The sequence below is a fragment of the Vulpes vulpes genome, chromosome 16 (genome assembly GCF_048418805.1).
Source record: "Vulpes vulpes isolate BD-2025 chromosome 16, VulVul3, whole genome shotgun sequence".
In the NCBI taxonomy this organism is placed as follows: domain Eukaryota; kingdom Metazoa; phylum Chordata; class Mammalia; order Carnivora; family Canidae; genus Vulpes; species Vulpes vulpes.
This window is the reverse complement of record NC_132795.1, coordinates 90,030,889-90,052,912: the sequence shown is the minus strand read 5'-3', so window position 1 is coordinate 90,052,912 and position 22,024 is coordinate 90,030,889. Positions and strand designations below refer to the sequence as shown.

General features: G+C 42.2%; 2 protein-coding genes, 1 non-coding gene and 1 pseudogene across 5 annotated transcripts in view; 2 read left to right on the top strand and 2 right to left on the bottom strand.

Moving 5' to 3' along the window:
- Window positions 1-293: 293 nt before the first annotated feature.
- On the bottom strand, window positions 294-2,883 carry LOC140595897 (uncharacterized). The gene is made up of 3 exons (XM_072741611.1): window positions 2,799-2,883; window positions 2,359-2,701; window positions 294-1,315 (listed from the first exon to the last, which is right to left on the bottom strand). The coding sequence occupies exons 1-3, from the start codon at window positions 2,881-2,883 to the stop codon at window positions 1,114-1,116; spliced, it is 630 nt and encodes a 209-aa protein (XP_072597712.1). The 3' UTR covers window positions 294-1,113.
- USP34 (ubiquitin specific peptidase 34) overlaps window positions 2,651-22,024 on the top strand; it is a 242,803-nt gene continuing 223,429 nt past the window's right edge. For 2 of the 3 annotated variants that reach the window (XM_072741698.1, XM_072741697.1), the window contains exon 1: window positions 2,651-3,086. In XM_072741698.1, coding sequence (XP_072597799.1) covers window positions 3,044-3,086 — 43 coding nt within the window. In that variant the 5' untranslated portion in view covers window positions 2,651-3,043. The remainder of the gene's footprint in view (window positions 3,087-22,024) is intronic. The other variant, XM_072741696.1, reaches the window with a different exon arrangement.
- On the top strand, window positions 15,543-16,645 carry LOC112915353 (mitotic checkpoint protein BUB3 pseudogene; annotated as a pseudogene).
- LOC112915428 (U2 spliceosomal RNA) lies at window positions 19,319-19,509 on the bottom strand. Its single transcript, XR_003234067.1, has one exon. It is a non-coding gene; the product is annotated as a U2 spliceosomal RNA (small nuclear RNA).

Below are 22,024 nucleotides of genomic sequence, written 5' to 3'. Positions count from 1 at the left end.
CGTTTAGAATGCACATCCTTCAAATGTACTATAAGGTCTTATTGATACATATACTAAATCAGTACAGAAGAGTTAAGATTCTAGTTAGGAGGCAGGCAGTCTTTTCATGGTCTTCTATGCGTTTATGTGCTAACAAGGAGTTGGAGTAGATAATGGGTTAGTGAACTACAACCAACAGGCCAAATCTGGCCAGTTACATGTTTCTGAATGGTTTGTGGGCTGAGAATGGTTTTACATTTTTAAATAGTTGAAAATCTCAAAAGAAAAATAGTATTTTGTGACACGGGACAAAATTTCAAATTTCAGTGTAAGTAAAGTTTTATTGGAACACAGCCAAACTTATTCCACTATATAGTCCACAGTTGCTTTTAACAGAGTAGCTGAGAAAGTTGGGGTGTCCATATAGCCTAAAATATTTACTATCTGGCCCTTTACAGATGTTTGTTGAGCCCTGAAGTGATGACTGAGGAGCAATGATCATTTATGACAATAATACTCTAGATTCTCAAAGGATTTTATTTTTTAAAAAAATTTATTTCAGGGAGGGAGAGAGCGAGAATGCACATGAGTGGGAAGCGCAGAGAGATCTCACAGATTCCACTCAGCGTAAAGCTTGATGTGGGGCTTGATCTCACCACTCTAAGATCAAGCGCTGAGCTGAAACCAAGCGTTGGGACGCCTAACGACCGTGCCACCTGGCTCCCCTTAAAGCATTTTAAATCAAGTATCATTTAGCTTTGTAAAGGAAAAACAAAACCAGGAAGCAAACCATCCTTAAACATTTAAGATCATTCTGTGGCTTCCACACATCCTAGGAATACTCCACATGGATGGTAGTAGTTGTTCTCCCTTTCTGTGTCAGGAATGTGTTTGGCCACAAATAATGGGAACCTAAGAGTGGCTTAAGGAAAATGGGACAGACATAAGCAATCTGGGGGAATTGCCGCTCAAGGATGTATTAGAGGCTCACGCCTTACTTTTCTGCATTATCAACTTTATAGTTAGGGTTTATCCTGTTCGTGGTTTCATTGTAAAAAAAAAAACCCCAAAAACTAGACAACAGATGCTATATCACTTTGTAAATCAAGACCGTGTTTCAGACAGAAAGAAGGGTTAAGGCGAACGTCTGCTCAGTTTGTCCCTTCTCTTATTAGTAATGGGCAATTCTGTCCCAAAGATCCGCTCTGCAGATTTCTGCTCACGTTTCACCGGCAAGGGCTCAAGACACAGGTGCAGCCCTACCATGACGGTTTTAAACCAGTAACAAGTATTCCTTGCGCCTTTCGTCCCGAAGTTCCAAGTCTCTAGCTGCCACCTGAAAAAAAACAAAACAAAATTTGGGTTTGGCAAATTCCCCCGTTGGCCGGTGGCGACGGACGCCGAAGGGTGGAGGGGCAAAGTCAGGTCTGCGGACACCCACGTTTTGGAGCAATGATGGGAAGGGAAGATGATGGCAGGCGGGCTCTACAGCTGCGAACCGACACTGTCGACAGGTGGGCAGAAACGACGGCATCGGGGTCGGGCGGTAGCAGGTAAAGAGCGCGGGCGGAGGTGGGCCCGGCATGGGGAGCCGGCGGGGCAGAACCTCCACAGAACCTACAGGGTCTGTGAGCTGCTCGGCTCACAGCCTCCAGGGCGGGGACCCACCCTCCCTCCCTTTGGGCCTGTGCAGCCGCAGCTCCGTCAAACAGGCCGCACTCGGGAGGCGGCGAGGCTGTGAGGCGCAGGCGGGAGGGAGGTTCTCCTGAGGCCGGCCCGAGTCGGGCGTCCCCTTTCCCTCACCTGCTCTTCTTCATTTTTCTCCCCACCTCAGTACCCCGGCGGTTTGCGCTTCGCTGAGGAGCGAAAATACGCTATTTCAGGTGAAGAGCCGTGGACCGGCAATTGGCGCAGGGCCCTCTCGCGTACAGGGGAGGAGACGCCATGTGAGCGCTCCTCGCGCCGCCATTTCTAGTCACGTCAAGGTGTCTGACTGCTCGAGGGCGGACGAGCCTCGGAGAACCGAGGGTGGCGATCCACGCGGATGCAGGTGACGCCGCCCCCGGGCTGTTCCATCCTCACACAGCCCCGCGGGGAGGGGCCGCGGGCCCCGACTCGGGCTGCAGCGTCGCTCGGGCCCCGCCGCCCCGCGAGCCGCTGCCTCCTCCGCCCCCCCGGCCCCGAGCGCGGGGAGGGAGAAAGCGCCCGCTGGCCGTCCTCGTGGGCCCGGAGGAAAGATGGCGAAGCGCAGGGGCGGGGAGCGGGGCGGCGCGGGTGACCCGGCGCTCGCTGGGCCTCGCAGCCCGCGCAGTGGGCCGCGGTGGGCGACGCCGCGCAACCGCGAGCCGCCCGCTGCCTCCGCCATCTTCCCCTACTCACCCGGACTCCCCCCGCGGCCGCGCTGGCTTCGCGTTTCCCTTCCGGCCGCTGACAGAGATCCGGGCTGGGCGGGGTGGGCGAGCGCGCCGAGGGGGTGGACCGAGGGCGGGGAGGCCGGACGGAAGAGGAAAGGGAGGGCGGCGAGCCGGCCGCGGCGGGGTGTGGGGCGAGCGGCGTGTGTGCGGAGGGAGCGGTGGGAGGGCGGGAGGCGAAGAGAGGGCGGGAGGCGGAGGAATGAGAGCGCGAGGCGTTTCTCGTCGGCTCCTTCGCTCGGGCGGAAAGAGCCGAGCGCAGCCCGAACGCTCTATTAAAATGGCGGCGGCGTCAGCGGTGGCCGCGGCGTCTGGTCGGTGAAGTGACTCTGCTGCTTCTCTCCCCACCCGCCCCCTCCCTCCCTCTCCCCTCCCCCCGTCCTTCCCCCCCTTCCCCGCCGCCGGCGCCTCCGCGCCCCTCCGGCCTGCGCACCTCCCCTCGCCCCCCTCCTCTCCCCCGCCCGCTCCGGGGACCGCCGGCCCCCTCCCCCATACTCCTGCTCTCCGCCCCGTCCCCGCCGCCGCCCGCCCTCGTCGCCTCCCCGCCCCGCCGGCCGGCCGGCCCCCTCCTCCGCCTCTCTCCCCTCCCCCCCGCCGGCCGGGATCAGTCAGTGCGATCCGAAGCGGGGGAGGGGGGGGGCGGCGGCCGAACGATGTGCGAGAACTGCGCAGACCTGGTGGAGGTGTTAAATGAAAGTAAGTAGCCGCGGCGGCGGCGGCCTGTGGGGGTGCAGGGTTGGGGGGCCCCGCGCCGCCCCCCGCGCTGCCGCGGCCTGCGGGAGGCGACGGCCCGGCCGGGCGGCGTGCGGGCCTAGCGCCCCGGGAAGGTGCGCGGTGGCGCGGTCGCCGCGGCGCCTCGGGCCCAGCCCGGCCCGGTTACCTGGGCGCCCGCGGCGGGGCCGCCCCGGAGCTCCGGCCTGGCCGGGCCTGGGCGGCCTCCGCTCTCGGAAAGTTTCCTCATTACAGGTGTCAATTAACGAAGGCGCTAATGAGCCCCGGCGGCGTTCGCCCTGCCGGGAAGGTGAGGGGAGGTGGGTCCGAGGACGCGGCTCTCCTCCGCAGTCCGAACCTTTCGGCCCTCCGGCCGCCCTCTTGGCTGTTCGAGCGTGCTGCCGAGGAGGCCTCTTCTACCTGCTTAATTTTCATTAAACTCCCTGGGAGGAGGTTGGTGGTTTTCCCCTCCCTTGGGGGTGTGTGTGTGGGTGTATTAAACCCATCTGCCAGCCCCGAAATAGATGAAAATGAACTGTAGTAGCCACGGTTGGAACCTTCGTGCCTTTTAAAATTAAAAAAAAAAAAAATTTTTTTTTATTTTTATTAATGATGTTCCTTCTTAGTGTACCATTCGCCGTTTTAAATGGTAGATTTTTATCAAGGAGGGCACTGTACTACGGATACCATCCCAGGATACTCATGGCCTGTCTCCTGGAATGAAAGACCTTATTTCTTATACTTTTGATTATTAAAGAGCATACACTGATTTTTCTTTTTCTTTTTTTTTTTTTTTTAAGCCAGATTCTTTTATTTCCGACCTTTGTAAGATAGTATTTGAGCCTAAAGAAACAGATTGTATTTGCAACTTAGCTACTTCTGGGCCCAAAGGCCTAGTTGGTTGAGGTGCATTAGATAAAAGATTAATTTACGAAAACTTGATTGTTGAGAAAATGCTCATTTACGAACTGCTTATGCGGGCTTTGGATTTGTGTTCTGATATTTCCCAAAACTTCCAAACTACTACCCCTTTTTCTAATGCCATTCTTTTAAAACCATGGCTTTGTAAAGTGTGTCCTCTTGTTTGTATTTGAATTTTACTTGATCATTGATGTGCTTGAATTTCACTTGAATAACCCAGGGCAATAGTAAAAGTGGAATGGTTCTAGTTTACATTGAACTGTGTGTTTACTTTCTGACAGGTGGAAGCAGGTTTTGCACATATTCAAACTGTACTTTCCAGTATTTGTGTTAATTCTAAATTTTCCTTGAATTTTAAGGTAACTTGTATGTATTTTGAGATACTTTTACTTTTGGTGCAGGTGGTTTATGATATGGTGGTTATGTAGGTAAAGTCGTTAGTACTTCAGTAAACTTTTATATCTCATATAAGTTGTGTAATTACGGTTTATTATTAAGTTGGGAAATGTGTATCTTTGCTCTCTAATATAAGGAAAAACTACTTTAATAATTTTTTGGTGTTTTAAGTTATTTTGAAAGTAACTAGGAAAACCAACTTTAAACATAGTATCTAAGAAACTAAAGTTTATTAATCTTTGTTTTCTTTTGAAAAGAGACATGATCAAAGTTCCTATTGAAAATTATTTGGGAAACCCCTAGAACTTTGTTTAGAAGCTCTCAAAAATGCAGTGGATTTATGGAAACTTTGTAGAGAATCTTGAAGTAGAATTTAGCTTTTATTACTTTAATTACATACAGTTAGTCGAAGCAGGTTCACAGAATTTGGCCATGGAGATCCTCTAAGAAACCTGTCTTAATGAACAAATAAGGATTTTCTATTTATGTATAAGCCAGTGATCTCTAAAAATACTTAGGATGATTTCTTAGTATTTCCCTTAAAGCTTAGTTTAAAAATTTGCCTTCTAAACACTAATCTCAGAATGATGCTTTTTTTTTTTAAATTACTTCAGCAATTTTATTGGTAGGTTATACCAAACTATTACAAGCAGATTTCTTCCTTTCTTTTCTTTCTTTCTTTCCCTCTCCTGTAGTTTTAAAATTGTTTTCATTTTTCTTCTGTGTAGTTCTGGTATCCCAAACATAAGATGCTTAAGTTTCTTGAGAACAGAGGGTATTACTTTATCTCATTATACTAACATTAATCCGTGACTAGATATAAGCATGATGGTTGGAATTTCATAAAACTTGTTGAGGTAGGTTATAACTCTTTCTGGAAATTTTGCTCAAAATAAGTAAGTCTATACTTTATTCCCCAGAGGTTGTGCAAAGATGAAGATCAACTCATCCTTGATTAGAAAATCAGACTTAAAAGTCCCCAAATAATGTGCTCAGAATTTTTCTCCCAATATGATGCCCTGTAAGAGTTTAATCAAGAGAAGAAATAAAATTATATTTTTGGGTGATGTGTTTCAAGTTGATTTTTGAAAAGGAATTATCAAAAAACACACACCAAAAACCTATTTCTTTCAAATTTACCAACAGTGATGAAACTTAAAAGAAATTTTGTGCTTTAAATGAAAGGGTAGATAGAATGCAGTAGTACTGCTTTATATCTGATATGCACAGAGGTTTTGATAACAGGACTTCAAATGCTTATTTAAAAATCTGGCAGAATGCAATTTAGTTAAAAATTGGTAACAAAAGATTATAGTCTGCTTCTGTCATCAGTTTTTGATGAGAGAATATTACCTTATACTTCTGCTCCAGCTGGCAATCTGAAGCTGTGAACTCTCACCAGGTATACAGACATAGTTTTGCCTGCGATTTAAGGGCCCATTGAAGCCTGTCCAAGGAACCAGGCTAAGAACCCCATAATAAGGACCCCCATATCGCCTTTTCAAATATAGTCTTGACAGATATCCTAAAACTTGAAAATTACATTTCGGAGTAATGTTTGGCTGTAGTGTTAGAATAACCAATCTCAGTGCAACATATTTAAGTTTCTCTTTTCCTTTCAGTGCTTTATTTTTTTAAAAAGGACATCTTAAAGGCTTGGGATGTGTTGAGTTAATTTGGCTACTATCAGTTTTGTGAGGTTGAATTTAGTTTAGGAATGTATTGAGTTAATTTGGGTGCTGTTTGTGGGTTTGCATTCAGTTTAGGAAATAATTTTAAGTTTATATTGTTTTGCTTATTCTGTTGAATTTGTATATACGCAGCTTTTCTAGCTGTTTTTGTGAACCAGTTCACCGAGTCCAAAGTATTTCTGGGTGTTGATGAGAAGTTGGAGGTCTGAAGTTACGCTTTGGACTACCACCATAGCTAGCTTAGTAGTAAATTGAGGTCATTATTTGCCTTGGTAAAGTAAATTTCTCTGAGAGAAGACTGAAAATGGCTTTAAATGTAGATTTTTATCCTATGGGTGTGTGTAGTGAATTACAGTTTGCCAACTGTAGCATTTAAACAAAGTAGACCAGTTATTTGTCTCTCATTATCCTTGGAGATGGGCAGTAGCAAGTATTGGTATCTAAGTTTTAGAGGTGAAGAAATTGAATCTCAGGAAGGCTAAGTGGTTTGCCAGATAAAGGTCACCTGTCACTTACTTAGCTAGTAGTCCTATCTAAGCTTGAACTCAAGATACTGTGATAGCAGTATTTGCAGAATAATTCTGTTTGCATTATTTTTAAAGCAGAATATTGAGCAGTTTGTGTTGAATACTTTATCAGCTCTTTGAGGTAGGGTAGGTACTGTACTCTTATCACCCTCTTCAGATAAGAGAGCCAATATTTAGGGTTTATATGACTTGGTTAGAGTCCCATGAGTATTTGATGGAGCCAGGATTTGAATAGGACTTAATCTTAGGTCAGGCTAAAAAGGCCATGCTCTTACCAGTTATACTGTGCTTTGTAAACCTTATGATGATCTGTTTGAATGGTAGACATTATTGTGAGTGCCCTGTTTAATTGACAGAATAAAAAATTAGTATGTATTTTTTTTCTTAAAGATTTTATTCATTCATGAGTGACAGGGAGAGAGAGAGAGAGAGAGAGAGAGGCAGAGACACAGGCCGAGGGAGAAGCAGGCTCCATGCAGAGAGCCCGACATGGGACTTGATCCTGGGTCTCCAGGATCAGGCCCTGGGCTGAAGGCGGTGCTAAACCGCTGAGCCACCCAGGCTGCCCCCCAAATTAGTGTATTTTTATGTATTTATTTTCACAACTTCAGGCATAATGCCATTGTAATTGTAGTAGGAATTTAAAAGCTTTAAGTAGCTGAATGGAATCTAAGTATTGTTAGCATTGAGCCCTTTAATTAACCATACATTTCTGGAATCTAAGTATTGTTAGCATTGAGCCCCTTAATTAACCATACATTTCTAGATATTAAGAGTATAGGCACTAAATTCATTAATATTTTTTTGGTTGACCTCTAATTCTAAAATTTGAAGTGCTTCTTAAAATCGGAAATCTGATTTTACAGTACAAAGTTCCAAATTATGAATTATTATTTGGTGATCTAGCTAAGTATATATCCTCTTTTTTTTTTTTTTTAAAGATTTTTATTTATTCATGAGAGACACAGAGAAGGAGGCTCCATGCAGGGAGCCCAATGTGGAACTTGATCCCGGGACTCCAGGATCACTCCCTGGGCCGAAGGCAGATGCTCAACCGCTGAGCCACCCAGGCGTCCCAGTGTATATCCTCTTAAATCAATTAATATTTGAAGTAGTGTTCATGATTTCTTTTCTAAGATTTTATTTATTCATGAGAGAGAGTGAGTGGCAGAGACATAGGCAGAGGAAGAAGCGGGCTCCCCACCCGGAGTCTGATGCGGGACTTGATCCCAGGACCCTGAGATCACGCCCTGTGCCAAAGGCAGACGTGCTCAACTGCTGAGCCACCCAGGCGTCCCTGTTCATGATTTCAATTCGTATATTTTTATAACTTAGAAACCATAAAGTACTAAAACCCTAACCCTAACCCTAATAAGATTAATGAAAAACAATGTCTACACCGTCTGTGGCAAGGCTTGAAGATGAGAATTAGAATTTCAACTATGAAAAGAGTTCGTCAACACCCAGAGATTGGGCTGTCTATCTGGAGTGGAGGCTGACCTGTAAATCCAATTCTTTTGAGGGTCTGTACATGGTAATTGGCAAAAAACATGATGAACTAAACAGGTCAATTCCTTTCTTTTAAAAACGGCCCTTAAGAAAGAGCTTGAGCTTAGAGTCCTTCTTCCCTGGTCCTGCCTATTCAGCCATCCAGAGCTTGAAGGTCCTGTCGTATGAGCAAGTGGCTATGAGCTTGTAGGTAGTATGTTATGTAGGTTATCTGCATTGTCAGTGGTAATTGTTAATTAGCTTTAGCACTATATTCATTAAACATTAATTTTTCTTGTATGTTTAATGATAATACCCATATATATGATTTAAAAGTATTTCTAATGTGTGTATTAGTGTGTACTAGTAAGACATTTTACATTTTCAGAAAGAGAAAGGAACTTTTTCAATAATGGCTCGACCAAGATGTGACAGACCTGAGAAAAATGAGTTGCCTCTCTCTTTTTAAATTTTTCTTAATTATAAACGTTGCATATTCTCATTGTAGACCATCTGAAAACTGTAAATCTAATCATCCACTGCTGATTCCTGTTGATGCTCTGAAATATTTTTGGTACACATTTACAATTTTTTTTAAAAAAGATTTTATTTGACAGAGTGAGCATGAACTGGGAACAGGGGCAGAGTTGAGAGGGGCAGAGAGAAGCAGACTCCCCACTGGGCAGGGAGCCTCACTCTGGGCTCTATCCCAGGACCCTGGGATCATAACTTGAGCTGAGGTCAGATGCTCAATCGACTGAGCCATCCAGGCACTCACACATTTACATTATTTTTTATTTTTTATTTTTTACATTTACATTTTTGAGAATGAGATATATAGTTTAATATGTAGTTTGTTTTGTTTTGTTTTAAGATTTTATTCATTTATTCATGAGAGACAGAGGAGAGAGGCAGAGACACAGGCAGAGGGAGAAGCAGGCCCCACGCAGGGAGCCCGACGTGGGACTCTCGATCCTGGGTCTCCAGGACCAGGTCCTGGACTGAAGGCGGCGCTAAACTGCTGAGCCACTCGGGCTGCCCATGTAGTTTGTTTCACCCAATGTTTTGTTTGATTGTTTTCCTTATTAACCTGTTTTGAAAATATACTTTTTGTCTGTATGGTATTTCATTTTGTACAAGACTTAATATTTTCCTATTGTATGTTTCCAATTCTTACGAATAATGCTGCAAATGAGCAGCCTGTACATAAATCTTTTACTTACATTATTGTGTTTTTTTAGCTAGGTTTATATAAGTGATCACTGTGTCAAAAATATAAACATCTTTTGTTGTCTAGTTGTTCAGAAAGGATATACTGATTTCCATATTTAAGCATTGTCTGCATAATGTGGGCACTTGTACTGTATATTATCCTTGAAAAAGTGTTATTTTGGTGAAAGTTGTAGTAGCCAGTTACTGGTAAGTTTAAACACTTGTATTTTTATTGGCTATTTGCATTTTTTTAATACATTGCCTGTATTTTTTCCTACTTCTCAGGTTTTAATGTTTTATGTGATTACCTTATGAGTTGCTCATTTATTTATTTTTTAAAAGATTTTATTTATTCATTCATTAGACACACACAGAGAAACAGAGAGAGAGGCAGAGAGGCAGAGACACAGGCAGAGGGAGAAGCAGGCTCCATGCAGGGAGCCCAACATGGGACTGGATCCCTGGATTCCAGGATGATGCCCTGGGCCGAAGGCAGGGTGCTAAACCGCTGAGCCACCCAGGGATCCCCGAGTTGCTCATTTATTAACCATAGCATCTCTTGGTCGTATTCACCACATCCATTTTTTTCATGTCCCCCACACCTTTTTAAATGTAGTCTCTACATCCAGTGTGGGGCCCTGAGATCGAGAGTTGGATGCTCTGCTGACTGAGCCAGCTAGGCGCCCCGTTCCTGTTTTTCTGTTCTTTTTTGTTTGTTTGTTTTGGTGTTTTTAATTATAGGTCTTTAAAAAATGTTTTTTATTGTTCAGCTTCTTCTGCAGAGTTGCCTTCTAAAACACGGTATATGATTATCATAAGACCTGCTTAAACCATCATAGATCTTCATTGCTTGAAGAATAAAATTCTAACTTCTCTGCCTGACCTATATGATAGCAGAGTTTGGCCCAAACTCCTCTTCCTAGCTTCAAATCCCACTTTTTTGGTGAGGCCTTCTTAACTGTTTCCCAACCTCTCTTGAAATGACTTATATCCTTTAGTTTAGAATATGTACTTTCATTATATAGCCCTTTTTCCTTTTTTAAAAAAAATTTAAAAGGTTTTATTTATTCATGAGAGACACAGAGAGGGAGAGATGTAGAGAAGCTCGTCCCTATAGGGAGCCTGATGTGGGACCTGATCCCAGAGTTCTGGCATTCCTTTTTTTTTAAAGTTAACATTAGCCTTCCTTGCTGGATGATGAGCCCCTTACAGTCAGGGGTCATGTTTTCTTTTCCCAATCCCTAAAGTAGTGCCTTGTAGAGGATAGGTGAGCATTTTAGGTAATGAAAGGTTTTTGTAGAAGAAAGATGGGATTGTCTAGTTAAATCAGTATTCTTGGGCCTGTAATCGAAAATAACTTGAATATTTTTTTTTTAAATCTTTTTTATTTTTTTTATTTTTTAAATTTAATTTTATTTATTTATGATAGGCACACAGTGAGAGAGAGAGGCAGAGACACAGGCAGAGGGAGAAGCAGGCTCCATGCACCGGGAGCCTGACGTGGGATTCGATCCCGAGTCACCAGGATCGCGCCCTGGGCCAAAGGCAGGCGCCAAACCACTGCGCCACCCAGGGATCCCAACTTGAATATTTTTTAACATAAGCTCTGCACCCAACAAGGGGCTTGAACTCACACCCACAAGGTCAAGAGTTACATGTGCCACTGACAGCCAGCCAGGTGCCCCTAATCAGTAGTGGTTTAGGTATGAGTTTCTGGCTGAAGTATGCTGTAGGTGAGGACTGTATCATATCTACTGCTTTTTATTACCTTATTCATGAATTGTTAGGTATATGCTTATGAAAAATACTCACCCTAAGCAACTCTGTTCTAAATTAAGATGCATTGCAAGACTTTTTTCGGGAAAAAAAAATCAAATAGTATAGAAAATTATAAAGAAAATTAGGAAAAGGGATCCCTGGGTGGCGCAGTGGTTTAGCGCCTGCCTTTGGCCCAGGGTGCGATCCTGGAGACCCGGGATCGAGTCCCACGTCAGGCTCCTGGTGCATGGAGCCTGCTTCTCCCTCTGCCTATGTCTCTGCCCCCCCCCCCCTCTCTCTCTCTCTGTGTGACTATCGTAAATAAATAAAAATTAAAAAAAAAAAACTTTTAAGAAAATTAGGAAAATCTGAAACTGCTTACCAAAGAAATTGTCCATGTTTTAATAAACATCTCTTAAGTCATTCCTGGTTTCCTTATCTATAGCTTTCCTAATACATACTATTTTATGTAAAAAGCAAGTTACATGCTCTATATTTCTGTATCATTTTTTATTAAGATATAGGCATCTTTTTATGTTAACATCCACTTTATTATTTTTAATGGCTCCAGTGTAGTCTTCCATTATTTGGTCCTACTGTAACTTAACCAGTCCTCTGTTGGGCATTTGGGTTTTTGTAAGTCTTTGTGTTATTGTCTGAATATTACCTTGAATATGGTCTGTGAAGTCAGATTGTTGAGTAGCTCATACAGCATGTCTGGAAGGAAATTTGACAGTGTGCTAAAACTTAACAATAGTGCATCAGTATATTGGCTTTATAGTCTTAAAGTTTGACTCCTGGGTCTGTGGGGCTGTTTTAGCAATGTAGCAGTGTACTGGTTCTAAACCACCATGAGAAAATAGGTACTTTTTATTCTGGGTAATTTTGCTTGTCAGACTCATAAACCATATTCTGATTACTGAGAAAGGTTCAGTAACCAATGATGATTGTAGGAACATAGGGGCAAAAACTCAGAATAAATTTAGACTTAAGAAAATGCTAAGTAAGACAATAGGGGTTTTGAAGCTGTGTTCAAAGTAAGAGTATCATTAAGGGGTTAGTGGGCCCACTGTTTGATGGAGTGGCATAATACAGCAGTGGTGGTATTGGTCAGAACAAAGTTGTTTTATTCTAATCATACCTTGTTTCTACCCCCCCCCCCCTTTTTAAAAATATTTTATTTATTTATTCATGAGAGACAGAGAGGCAGAGATATAGGCAGGAGGAGAAGCATGCTGCCTGTGGGAAGCCCGATGCGGGACTCGATCCCAGGACCCAGGGATCATGACCCGAGCCACCCAGGTGCCTGTCTATTTCTCTTTTAAGAGGAGTCGCCAGACATGTAGGATAAAGTCTATATTAAGAGGAAATCTAATCTCTAGATTGGTGAGGAATGGTGAGAGTTTTGTTAGTGGTGTTAAAAGTTAAAATCTCCAGGTCTGGGCAGATTACATCCAGTGAAGGTGATACAGTTTTGGTTGTGTGTGATTGTGAAGCTCTAGCTGAGTTTCCTGGAGAGCAGAAATTGGCAAGTATTGTTTTAGGTTATTTTTTCCCCATTATTTTGGAAAATAGAAGAGAAACTTTCCACTACTGAATAATCACTTAGTAGTGAGTGAAATGATGGTAAAAAAATTGGCATGACACTAAGTAACTTAAAACAATGTCATTTTTTTTTTTTTGGCCTTAGAAACCAATATGATAAAACATGGAAATTCTATATGTATGACCTACTTTGATTATATCAATGTGATAGAATCTGATGCCATCCTGGTAGAGAAGATGAAATGTATTTTTGTTGTTTTAGAGGGACTTGACTGGTGGCAAGCCACAGGATCTTGGCCTTAATTCTTTCCTCTTCAGGATTTTCAGTAATGATTTTTGGTTTGTAAACAGTTCTTGGAATGTAATTGTTGCTATTTCACGGAAGTGAAGGGGATTTCAGAACCTTTTCCCTTTTAAAAAATTAATAAATTAATTCACTTTAATTTGTTTTATAAATTGGAGTTGTATGTAAGGTTTCTTTTGGGGAGAACACGGTGTAGCTGCTTTATAAATAATTTTGAAGGGGTGCCTGGGTGGCTCAGATGGTTAAGTGTTTGCCTTTAGCTCAGGTTAGATCTCCAGGACCTGGGATCTAGCCTTGAGTTGGGCTCCCTGCTCAGCAGGGAGTCTGCTTCTCCCTCTCCCTGTTTATTCTCTCTCTCTCTCTCTCTCTCTGTCTCTCTGTCTCTCTGTCTCTCTCTGTCTCTCTCTTTGAGAAGCTTGACGATGGGAGTTGGAAAACTCATGAAAAACTGACAAAGGAACTATGGAGAGATTAATTCTGGTGTAAGTGGATTAGGCAAGGTTTCAAGGAAGATGGAAGATTGAATTGGGCCTTTAACTGCTCCGAATAGTTGTTGGGAATAAGGGAAGTGGAATGGTTTACCACTATTTGTGATGTAGCCACTGCTAGCCTCATTCCCTTGTTTTGTGCTTTCTCTCAGGGATGTTATTTGCTGCCATGATGAGCCTTTATGCATGCCTGGTATTTATCACCTTACTATGCCTTCAAGTCTCAACCTAAATGTTACTTTTTCAGAAAGGCCTTTCTTGAACATCCAATGTAAAGTATTTCTGATTTTTTTTTTTAAGTTTTTACTTACTTTATTTAATTATTTATTTATTTATTCTCCACACCCAGTATGGGGCTCAAACTTGTGATCCAGGGATCAAAAGTTGCATGCTCCTCTGCCTGAGCCAGCCAAGTGCCCCTAAAGTAATTCTGGTTCTTGTCCTTTGTAGCATTTTCTACAGTTTAGAGTTAGGTATTTTTGTTGTTTTATGTTTTTGAATTTTATAAGACAAATTCTGTGGTTGCGACTATTCACTGTTTCTTTTTTTATGGGTCTTTTTTTTTCTTTTAAATATTTTTATTTATTCATGAGAGAGAGAGAGAGGGGAAGGAGGAGACATAGGCAGAGGGAGAAGCAGGCTCCCTGTGGGGAGCCCCATGTGGGACTCAATTCCAGGACCCTGGGATCATGACCTGAACCAAAGGCAGATGCTCAACCACTGAGCCACCCAGGCGTCCCTATTAACGAAGTTTCATAGTGCCTGCACATACAAGGATCAGTACTTACTTTTGCACATACTTTAACAATACTTATTGTTAAAATGCTGAAAAATCTTAAGATTGCTGGAGGTTGGTAATGGAATGGAAATCAAGGGTAGGCTGGATGTGTGGTAGTTTTTCCTGCTTTCTGAATCTACTTGGATATTTCACATTCTGTCAGTCCTTTAGTGACAGCCTGCATACCACCCCCAGTCATAAAAAGGTACTTCACTGATTAAAAAAAAAACAAAAAAACAAAACCCTAATTTTGTTGTTAAGATGTATGTTTATTTTTTAATTTCTGAATATCCCTTGATATTTACACCCATGGGTTAAAAATGGAAGATTGGTAATTACCTTTTGAACCAGGTAGGACTTTGCTGTAAGGATCAGAAAGAAAAGAACTTCTTTGGTGGAAAAAAGGATTTTTCCCCCTAAGCTATAAATAAGCAGTTTAGGTGTGTGCTATCTTTGGGTGTGGTCTACTCCTTATCTGTGGATTCATAACATTATCATATCAAGACTTCATTTCTTTTTGGCTTGCTCTCTGTGCTTCCTTGGTTTGACCTCAGTTTGGCTCTTCTCATGGTAGCAGAAATGGCTACTTCACCATCTGTATACCACTGTTTGAAAATCATGTTTTTGTTTTTTAAATATTTTATTTATTTATTCATAAGAGACACAGCGGGAGAGGCAGAGACATAGGCAGAGGGAGAAGTAGGCTGACTCCATGCAGGGAGCCCGATGTGGGACTCGATCCCAATCCCGGGACTCCCGGGATCACGCCCTGAGCTGAAGGCAGGTGCTTAACTGCTGAGCCACCCAGGCGTCCCGAAAATCGTGTATATAGTATACAGAGGAGGGGCACCTGGGTCGCTTAGTGTTTGAGCATCTGCCTTTGGCTCAGGTCATAATCCCGGATCCTAGGATGGAGTCCCGCATCAGGCTTCCCTCAGGGAGCCTGCTTCTCTTTCTGCCTGTGTCTCTGCCTCTCTGTGTCTCTCATGAGTAAATAATTAAAATAATTTTATTTAAATAATTAAAATCTTAAAAAATACAGAGGAAAAGAGAATCTCTTCTGAAACCTGTGTTTGATGGCAAATGGCATTTCATATATCATTGGCTTACATGTTTTTGGACTTACTCATGAATAGAGCTCTGAGTGGATGGGCTTTGGTTGGCTTAAACTAATCATAACTCATTTTTGAAACTGATCCCACTCAAACCTCATAGCTAAAAAAAAATTTCCCCCCAAAATTTGGTATGTTGTGAGTGTGAAGAAGGTAAGATTGTTTCTGGGCAGCAAACATGTGCATATCTAATACGTTATGCTGTATTGAAAGCTTAATATGAGTGCTCGGAGGGAAGCGAGGAGGTTGCAGCGGCGGCCAAGTTGCTTCTGAGGGGAGGCCAAGATGATGGGCTCGAACGAGTTCAACCTGAACCAGCGCCCGAGGACAGCATCTCCTCCGTGAAGTTCAGCCCCAACACCTCCCAGTTCCTGCTGATCTCCTCCTGGGATATATCAGTGCGCCTCTATGATGTGCCAGCCAACTCCATGCGGCTCAAGTACTAGCACACCAGCACCGTACTGGACTGCTCCTTCTATGATCCAACACATTCTTGGAGTGGGGGATTAGACCATCAGTTGAAAATGCATGATTTGAACACCGATCAAGAAAATCTTGTTGGAACCCACGCGATGCCCCTATCAGATGTGTTGAATACTGTCCAGAAGTGAATGTGATGGTGACAGGGAGTTGGGATCAGACAGATAAATTGTGGGATCCCAGAACTCCTTGTAATGCAGGGACCTTCTCTCAGCCTGAAAATGTGTGTACCCTCTCAGTGTCTGGAGACCAGCTGATTGTGGGCACTGCAGGCTGCAGTCTTGGTGTGGGACTTACGGAATATGGGCAATGTGCAGCAGCGCCGCGAGTCCAGACTGAAGTACCAGACTCGCTGCATACGAGCATTTCCAAACAAGCAGGGTTATGTATTAAGCTCTATCGAGGGCCGAGTCGCATTTGAGTACTTGGACCCAAGCCCTGAGGTACAGAAGAAGCATGCCTTCAAGTGTCACAGACTAAAGGAGAACAGTATTGAGCAGATTTACCCTGTCAATGCCATTTCCTTTCACAACATCCACAATATGTTTGCCACAGGTGGCTCTGATGGATCTGTAAACATTTGGGATCCATTTAACAAAAAGCGACTGTGCCAGTTCTATCAGTACCCCACCAGCATTGTGTTCCTTGCCTTCAGTAATGATGGGACCATGCTCGCAATAGCATCGTCGTGTATGTATGAAATGGATGACGTGGAACATCCTGAAGATGGAATTTTCATTTGCCAAGTGACAGACGCAGAAACAAAACCCAAGTCACCATGTACTTGACAGGATTTCATTTACTTATGTGCCATGTTGATGATGATAAAACAGTTCGTTTCCCCCCCGCCCCCCCAAAAAAAGAAAGCTTAATATATTTTTTGTGGTTTTATAACTTTGACAATCAATGATTAGTTCTCATCCACATTGATCTGTCTATAGATTTCTGAAAGTGATGACATGTACATAGGTAACCAATAGATAGGATTTGTTTTGTGAATTTTTATGTTTTCTGGACATCTGTATGTGGATATGGTATGGGACATTCGTTATTGCTTTGGCCTGGAAAGCTTTGTTGATACTGGTATCAGTGTTGACATCTAGAGTTCTCTTCTCTGGCAAACTTCTAGGTCTCTGGGTGTCCAGGAGTCACACTTGTTGAAGCCCACACGGTGAATGTACTTGTGAATGTTAATAAGTGTGTTCTGTAGTGACTCTTGTTGATGGCAGAATGGCCCTCCTCTCCACCCTTCTTTGTGGGGAGGCTTTCTGCTGGGCCCAAGTTGGAAAGTTGAAAATCCTTTCTTTTTCTTTCTTTCTTTTTTCTTTTCTTTTTTTTTTAAAAAACTATTTCTTATTCTACATACTGAGTACATTATTTGAAAAAAGTAAGTCTTCACTAATTTTTTTTTACCATCACTGTTGATATATATATTCAACATAAAAAAATACATTAAATGTTTAACTTGGTTAAGCATTGTGCTGAAGACTGTAGTAGATACAGAAATAAATTTAGATGTATATCTCCTCTTAAGGAAAGTTGGAGTCCAATAAGGATGAGGCAGTAGGATGGTAATTGATTGATGTTTGGAATGTGATAGACCTGAGTTAAAATGCTATTCCTGTCATTTATTAAATCTCTGGTTTTGGTTAAGTTCCTTAACCTCGTAATGACTTCTTCCTTATTTGGAAATGAGGATGATACTTAATCCTCACAAAATCTCTATCAAGTGTAATTAAGTAAGATAATGCACATAAACACCTAACAAAGTGCCAGCATAAGATAAACTGTGTGTGTGTGTGTGAGAGAGAGAGAGAGAGTGTTATTAACTGACATGAGTTATTTCAGTTAAGTTTTGTGGTAATAGTAAACATAGTATGACTTTTTTTTTTTTTTTTTGAGATTTTATTTATTCATGAGAGACACAGGGAGAGAGGCAGAGACACAGGCAGACAGAGAAGCAGGCTCCATGCAGGGAGCCCAACGTGGAACTTGACCTCAGGTCTCCAGGATTACACCCTGGGCCGAAGGCAGACGCTTAACTGCTGGGCCACCTGGGTGCCCCTGGTATGACTTTCTTGAAACTTCACAAAATATTATCTCTGGTTTATTATTTTTTTTAATTAAATATTTTATTTATTCATGAGAGACACAGAAAGAGGCAGACACATAGGCAGAGGGAGAAGCAGGCTTCCTATTGGGGGTGCCTGATGTGGGACTCCATCCGAGGACCCCAGGATCACCACCTGAGCCAAAGGCAGATGCTCAACCCCTGAGGCACCTAGGTGCCCCGTCTCTGGTTTATTTTCTTATATTTCTCCAGGACCTTGCTCTTTTAAGCTGTCTCTTTTTTCCTCCAGTGTCTTAAGTTCTCCTGAAGCTTCTGAAATCTGGCTTCTGCTGTTGCTTAAAAACTATATTGTCACAGGTTACCAGTGGCTGCCTTTTACCAAGCAAATGGGGAGTTTTTTTCTCCTATAATTTTCACATTGGTCAGTGTTTTCTCTTTGTTTCACTTATTGTTTGGTGCTTATGGTTGTGATGTATATGATTGTTGTAGGAAGTTTTAAAAAACTAGTATACATCAATAAAACATTCATAATTACTTTGTTAAAATTCTGGTATATCATTCTAGCTATTCTGTGACTATATAAAATTGAGTTTTTTTTTTTTTTAATGATTTTATTTATTCATGAGAGGCAGAGAGAGAGGCAGAGAAAGAGGTAGAGGAAGAAACAGGCTCTATGCAGGGAGCCCAATGTGGGATTCGATCCTGGGACCACGCCCTGAGCCAAAGGGAGACACTCAACGCTGAGCTACCCAGGCGTCCCTAAAATTGAGTTATGTATACTGTTTCCTTTTTTTAAATGGTCATTTTCTCATATCCTTCTAAGAACGGAATTTAACGGCAGCCTACTTCTAGTTTTTGCATATAACACGTATTTAACTAGTGTTTTCCTGTTTAAAACAAAACAAACCCCAAACCAAAAAGCAAAAAAGCAATGAAACTGTCCTTGAGTATAGAAATCCAGATCATGTTCTAGGTAAAAAGCTAAAAAAATTTAAGGGTTCTGATTGCTAAAAACCTTGAAAGGTTATACTAATGTATACCCTGTCAGTAGTATTTGAGAATGCTTGTTTTTTTGCATTAAATATTCTATTTAAAAAAATCCATATAGTGGGTTAAAAACAGAGTTGCTATCCCAAACTATTTGGTTTCTGCAAGAGTTTGGATATTGAGGATATTTGCATTATTTGTATTGTGACATATTTGGTTCCTGAGTGAGTCGTCTGTTACTTAGAAAGGCTTTTCTCTGAGATCAGATATTTAATTTTTTTCTAGCTTTTTAATGGATTTGTTGAATTTTTAATCTGTTTGGAATGTATTTTGATCTAAATTAAGTGGGATCTGACTTTACCTTTTCCAAATAATACTCAGTGGTCTTAGTGTCTTCTTTTTCCCAGTGATTTGAAATGCCGCTTTTGCTTGCTTGCTTGCTTTATTTATTTACTTACTTACTTACTTACCGTTCCTGGAAGTACTGCAATACCAGGTCAATGCGTGGAGTGGACAGAGCAAGCTTCTATTCCATCTCCCTGCTCCAAAAATCCATTTAATATATTGTCCTCTGATAGAGGACATATCAGATATTAAACTGATAAGAACAGATACTACACTTGATCTTAGCCAAAAGGCCAAGAAGCGATTGTTTTACTTATTTATTTTTAAAGGTTTATTTATTTTAGAGAGGGGGAGAGAGATAGCGTCCTGCAAACAAGAGCTTGCATGTGAGCAAGATGGGGAGGATGGAGAGGGAGGGAGGGTGAGGGAGGAAGAGAATCTCCACCACACTGCCCCACAGAGTGTGGAGCTTGATGGGGGGGCTAGACCTCATGACTCTAAGATCATGACTTGGGCTGAAATAGAGTCAGATGCTTAATTGACTGAGCCACTCAGCCTCCCCAACTGTACATCTTAATTGACTGTATTCACAATTATGCAACCATCATCATAGTCAATTTTATTTATTTTAATTTTATTTATTTTTAAAAAGATTTTATGAGAGAGAGAGAGAGAGAGAGAGAGAATGAGCGAGAGAGAGAGAGAGGGGCACAGACACAGGCAGAGGGAGAAGCAGGCTCCCTGCAGGGAGCGGGACGTGGGACTCCATCCTGGGACTCCAGGATCACACCCTGGGCTGAAGGTGCCGCTAAACCGCTGAGCCACCTGGGCTGCCCCATCATAGTCCATTTTAAAATACTTTCGTCACCTCAAAAGGAAACTCCATACCCTTTAACTGTGACTCTAAATCCTCCATCCATAGCAACAATCTATTTTCTCTGTGTAGTTGTCTATTTCAAATATTTCATGTAAATGGAATCATAATATATTGTCTTTTGTGACTGACTTCTTTCACTTAGCACATTTTCAAGATTCATTCATGCTGGAGCACAAATCAGTACCTCATTCCTTTTTATGGCTGAATAATATTTCATTGTATGGTTATAACACATTTTTATCCATTAATCAGTTGACAGATTTGGGTTCTTTTAACATTATGAATAATGCTTCCTTGAACATTTGTTTAAAAAGTTTTTCTGTAGTCTTATGTTTTCATTTCTGTCAAGTCTATGTCTAGGACTGGAATCATTAGGTCAGCTAGTAATTGCATTTAACTTTTTCAAAAACTGTGAGATTGTTTTTTAAATTGCTGTACCATTTTATATTCCATTTATTTATTCATTCATTCTTTTTTTTTTTTAATTTTTATTTATTTATGATAGTCACAGAGAGAGAGAGAGAGAGAGAGAGAGGCAGAGACACAGGCGGAGGAAGAAGCAGGCTCCATGCACCGGGAGCCCGACGTGGGATTCGATCCCGGGTCTCCAGGATCGCGCCCTGGGCCAAAGGCCAGCGCCAAACCGCTGCGCCACCCAGGGATCCCTATTCATTCATTCTTTAAAGGTTTTATTTATTAGTGCGAGAGTGCATAGATAGAGGGAGGGGCAGAGGGAGACGGAGAAGCAGACTTCTTGCTGAGCAGGGAGCCCGATGTGGGGCTCAATCCCAGTACCCCAGGATCATGACCTGGGCCAAAGGCCGGTGCTCCTTTAGATTCCCTTTAGCAGTGTATGAGGGTTTCATACATCGTCACCAACACTGGTTGGTTGGTTTTCAGATCATTATTTGTTTCTTTGGTGGGATTTTTTTTTTTTTTTTTTTTACAGCTGGAATATGGAGGCAAACACTTGATATTTTGACTATTCTAGCCATCCTAGTGGGTATAAAGTGGTATCTCATTGTGGTTTTATTTTTGGGGAAATTTCCCTTCAGATCCTTCACTCATTGTCTTTTGTGACTGACTTCTTTCACTTAGCACATTTTCAAGATTCATTGGTATTGGTATTTTGGTATTGGTATTTTGCAACCTTTTGAAACTGGTTTATTAATTTTCTTTTATGGATTCTTTAGATTTTTCTCAGGATTTATACAAGATCATGTGTGTGAATGGAGACTGTTGTACTTCCCTCTTTTCAAACAGGATATCTTTTATTTAATATATTGCTTTATTAAATCATTACCTTCATTTGGCTCCATCATTGGTTCTTAGAGTGTTATCTCTGGACCCTTGCGGGTCTAATGGAGCCTTTGAAGGGAGTCTGAGGGGTTAAGACATTATTTGCCTTTTGGTTGATATTTTCACTGATAGCTCAAAGGCATGATAGATAAAACTGTTGGCTGCATTGCAGGAAATAGGGCTGTGGTGATGTAGAAAATGGTTGGAGTTCAGAGCCAATGGCCAAGAAAAAATTGAGAATAATAAAAGGTGGTTTTATTAAAGCCGCGGGGTCAGGACCCTGGTCAGAAAGAGCTGCACTGGGGGTGTGAGGAGTGGCTGATTATATACTTTCAAGGTGGGGGAGGGGTTAGGGATAGCCTTAGTCTCTAAGGAATTTTGGAAGCAAGGTTTCCAGGACCTTGAGGGGGCTAGGTATTTTTAATAAAACCTTAGTTGTGAGACCCTTCAGATGTATATGGGTGGGTCATATGCTTGGAGGATGATTGCCAGCATGCATCTTGGGGGGTAGAAGTTTCCAAAGGAATTTTTTTTTTTTTTGGAATTTTTTTTTTAAAAGATTTTATTTATTTATTCATAGAGACAGAGAGGCAGAGGGAGAAGCAGGCTCCATGCAGGGAGCCTGACGTGGGACTCAATCCCTG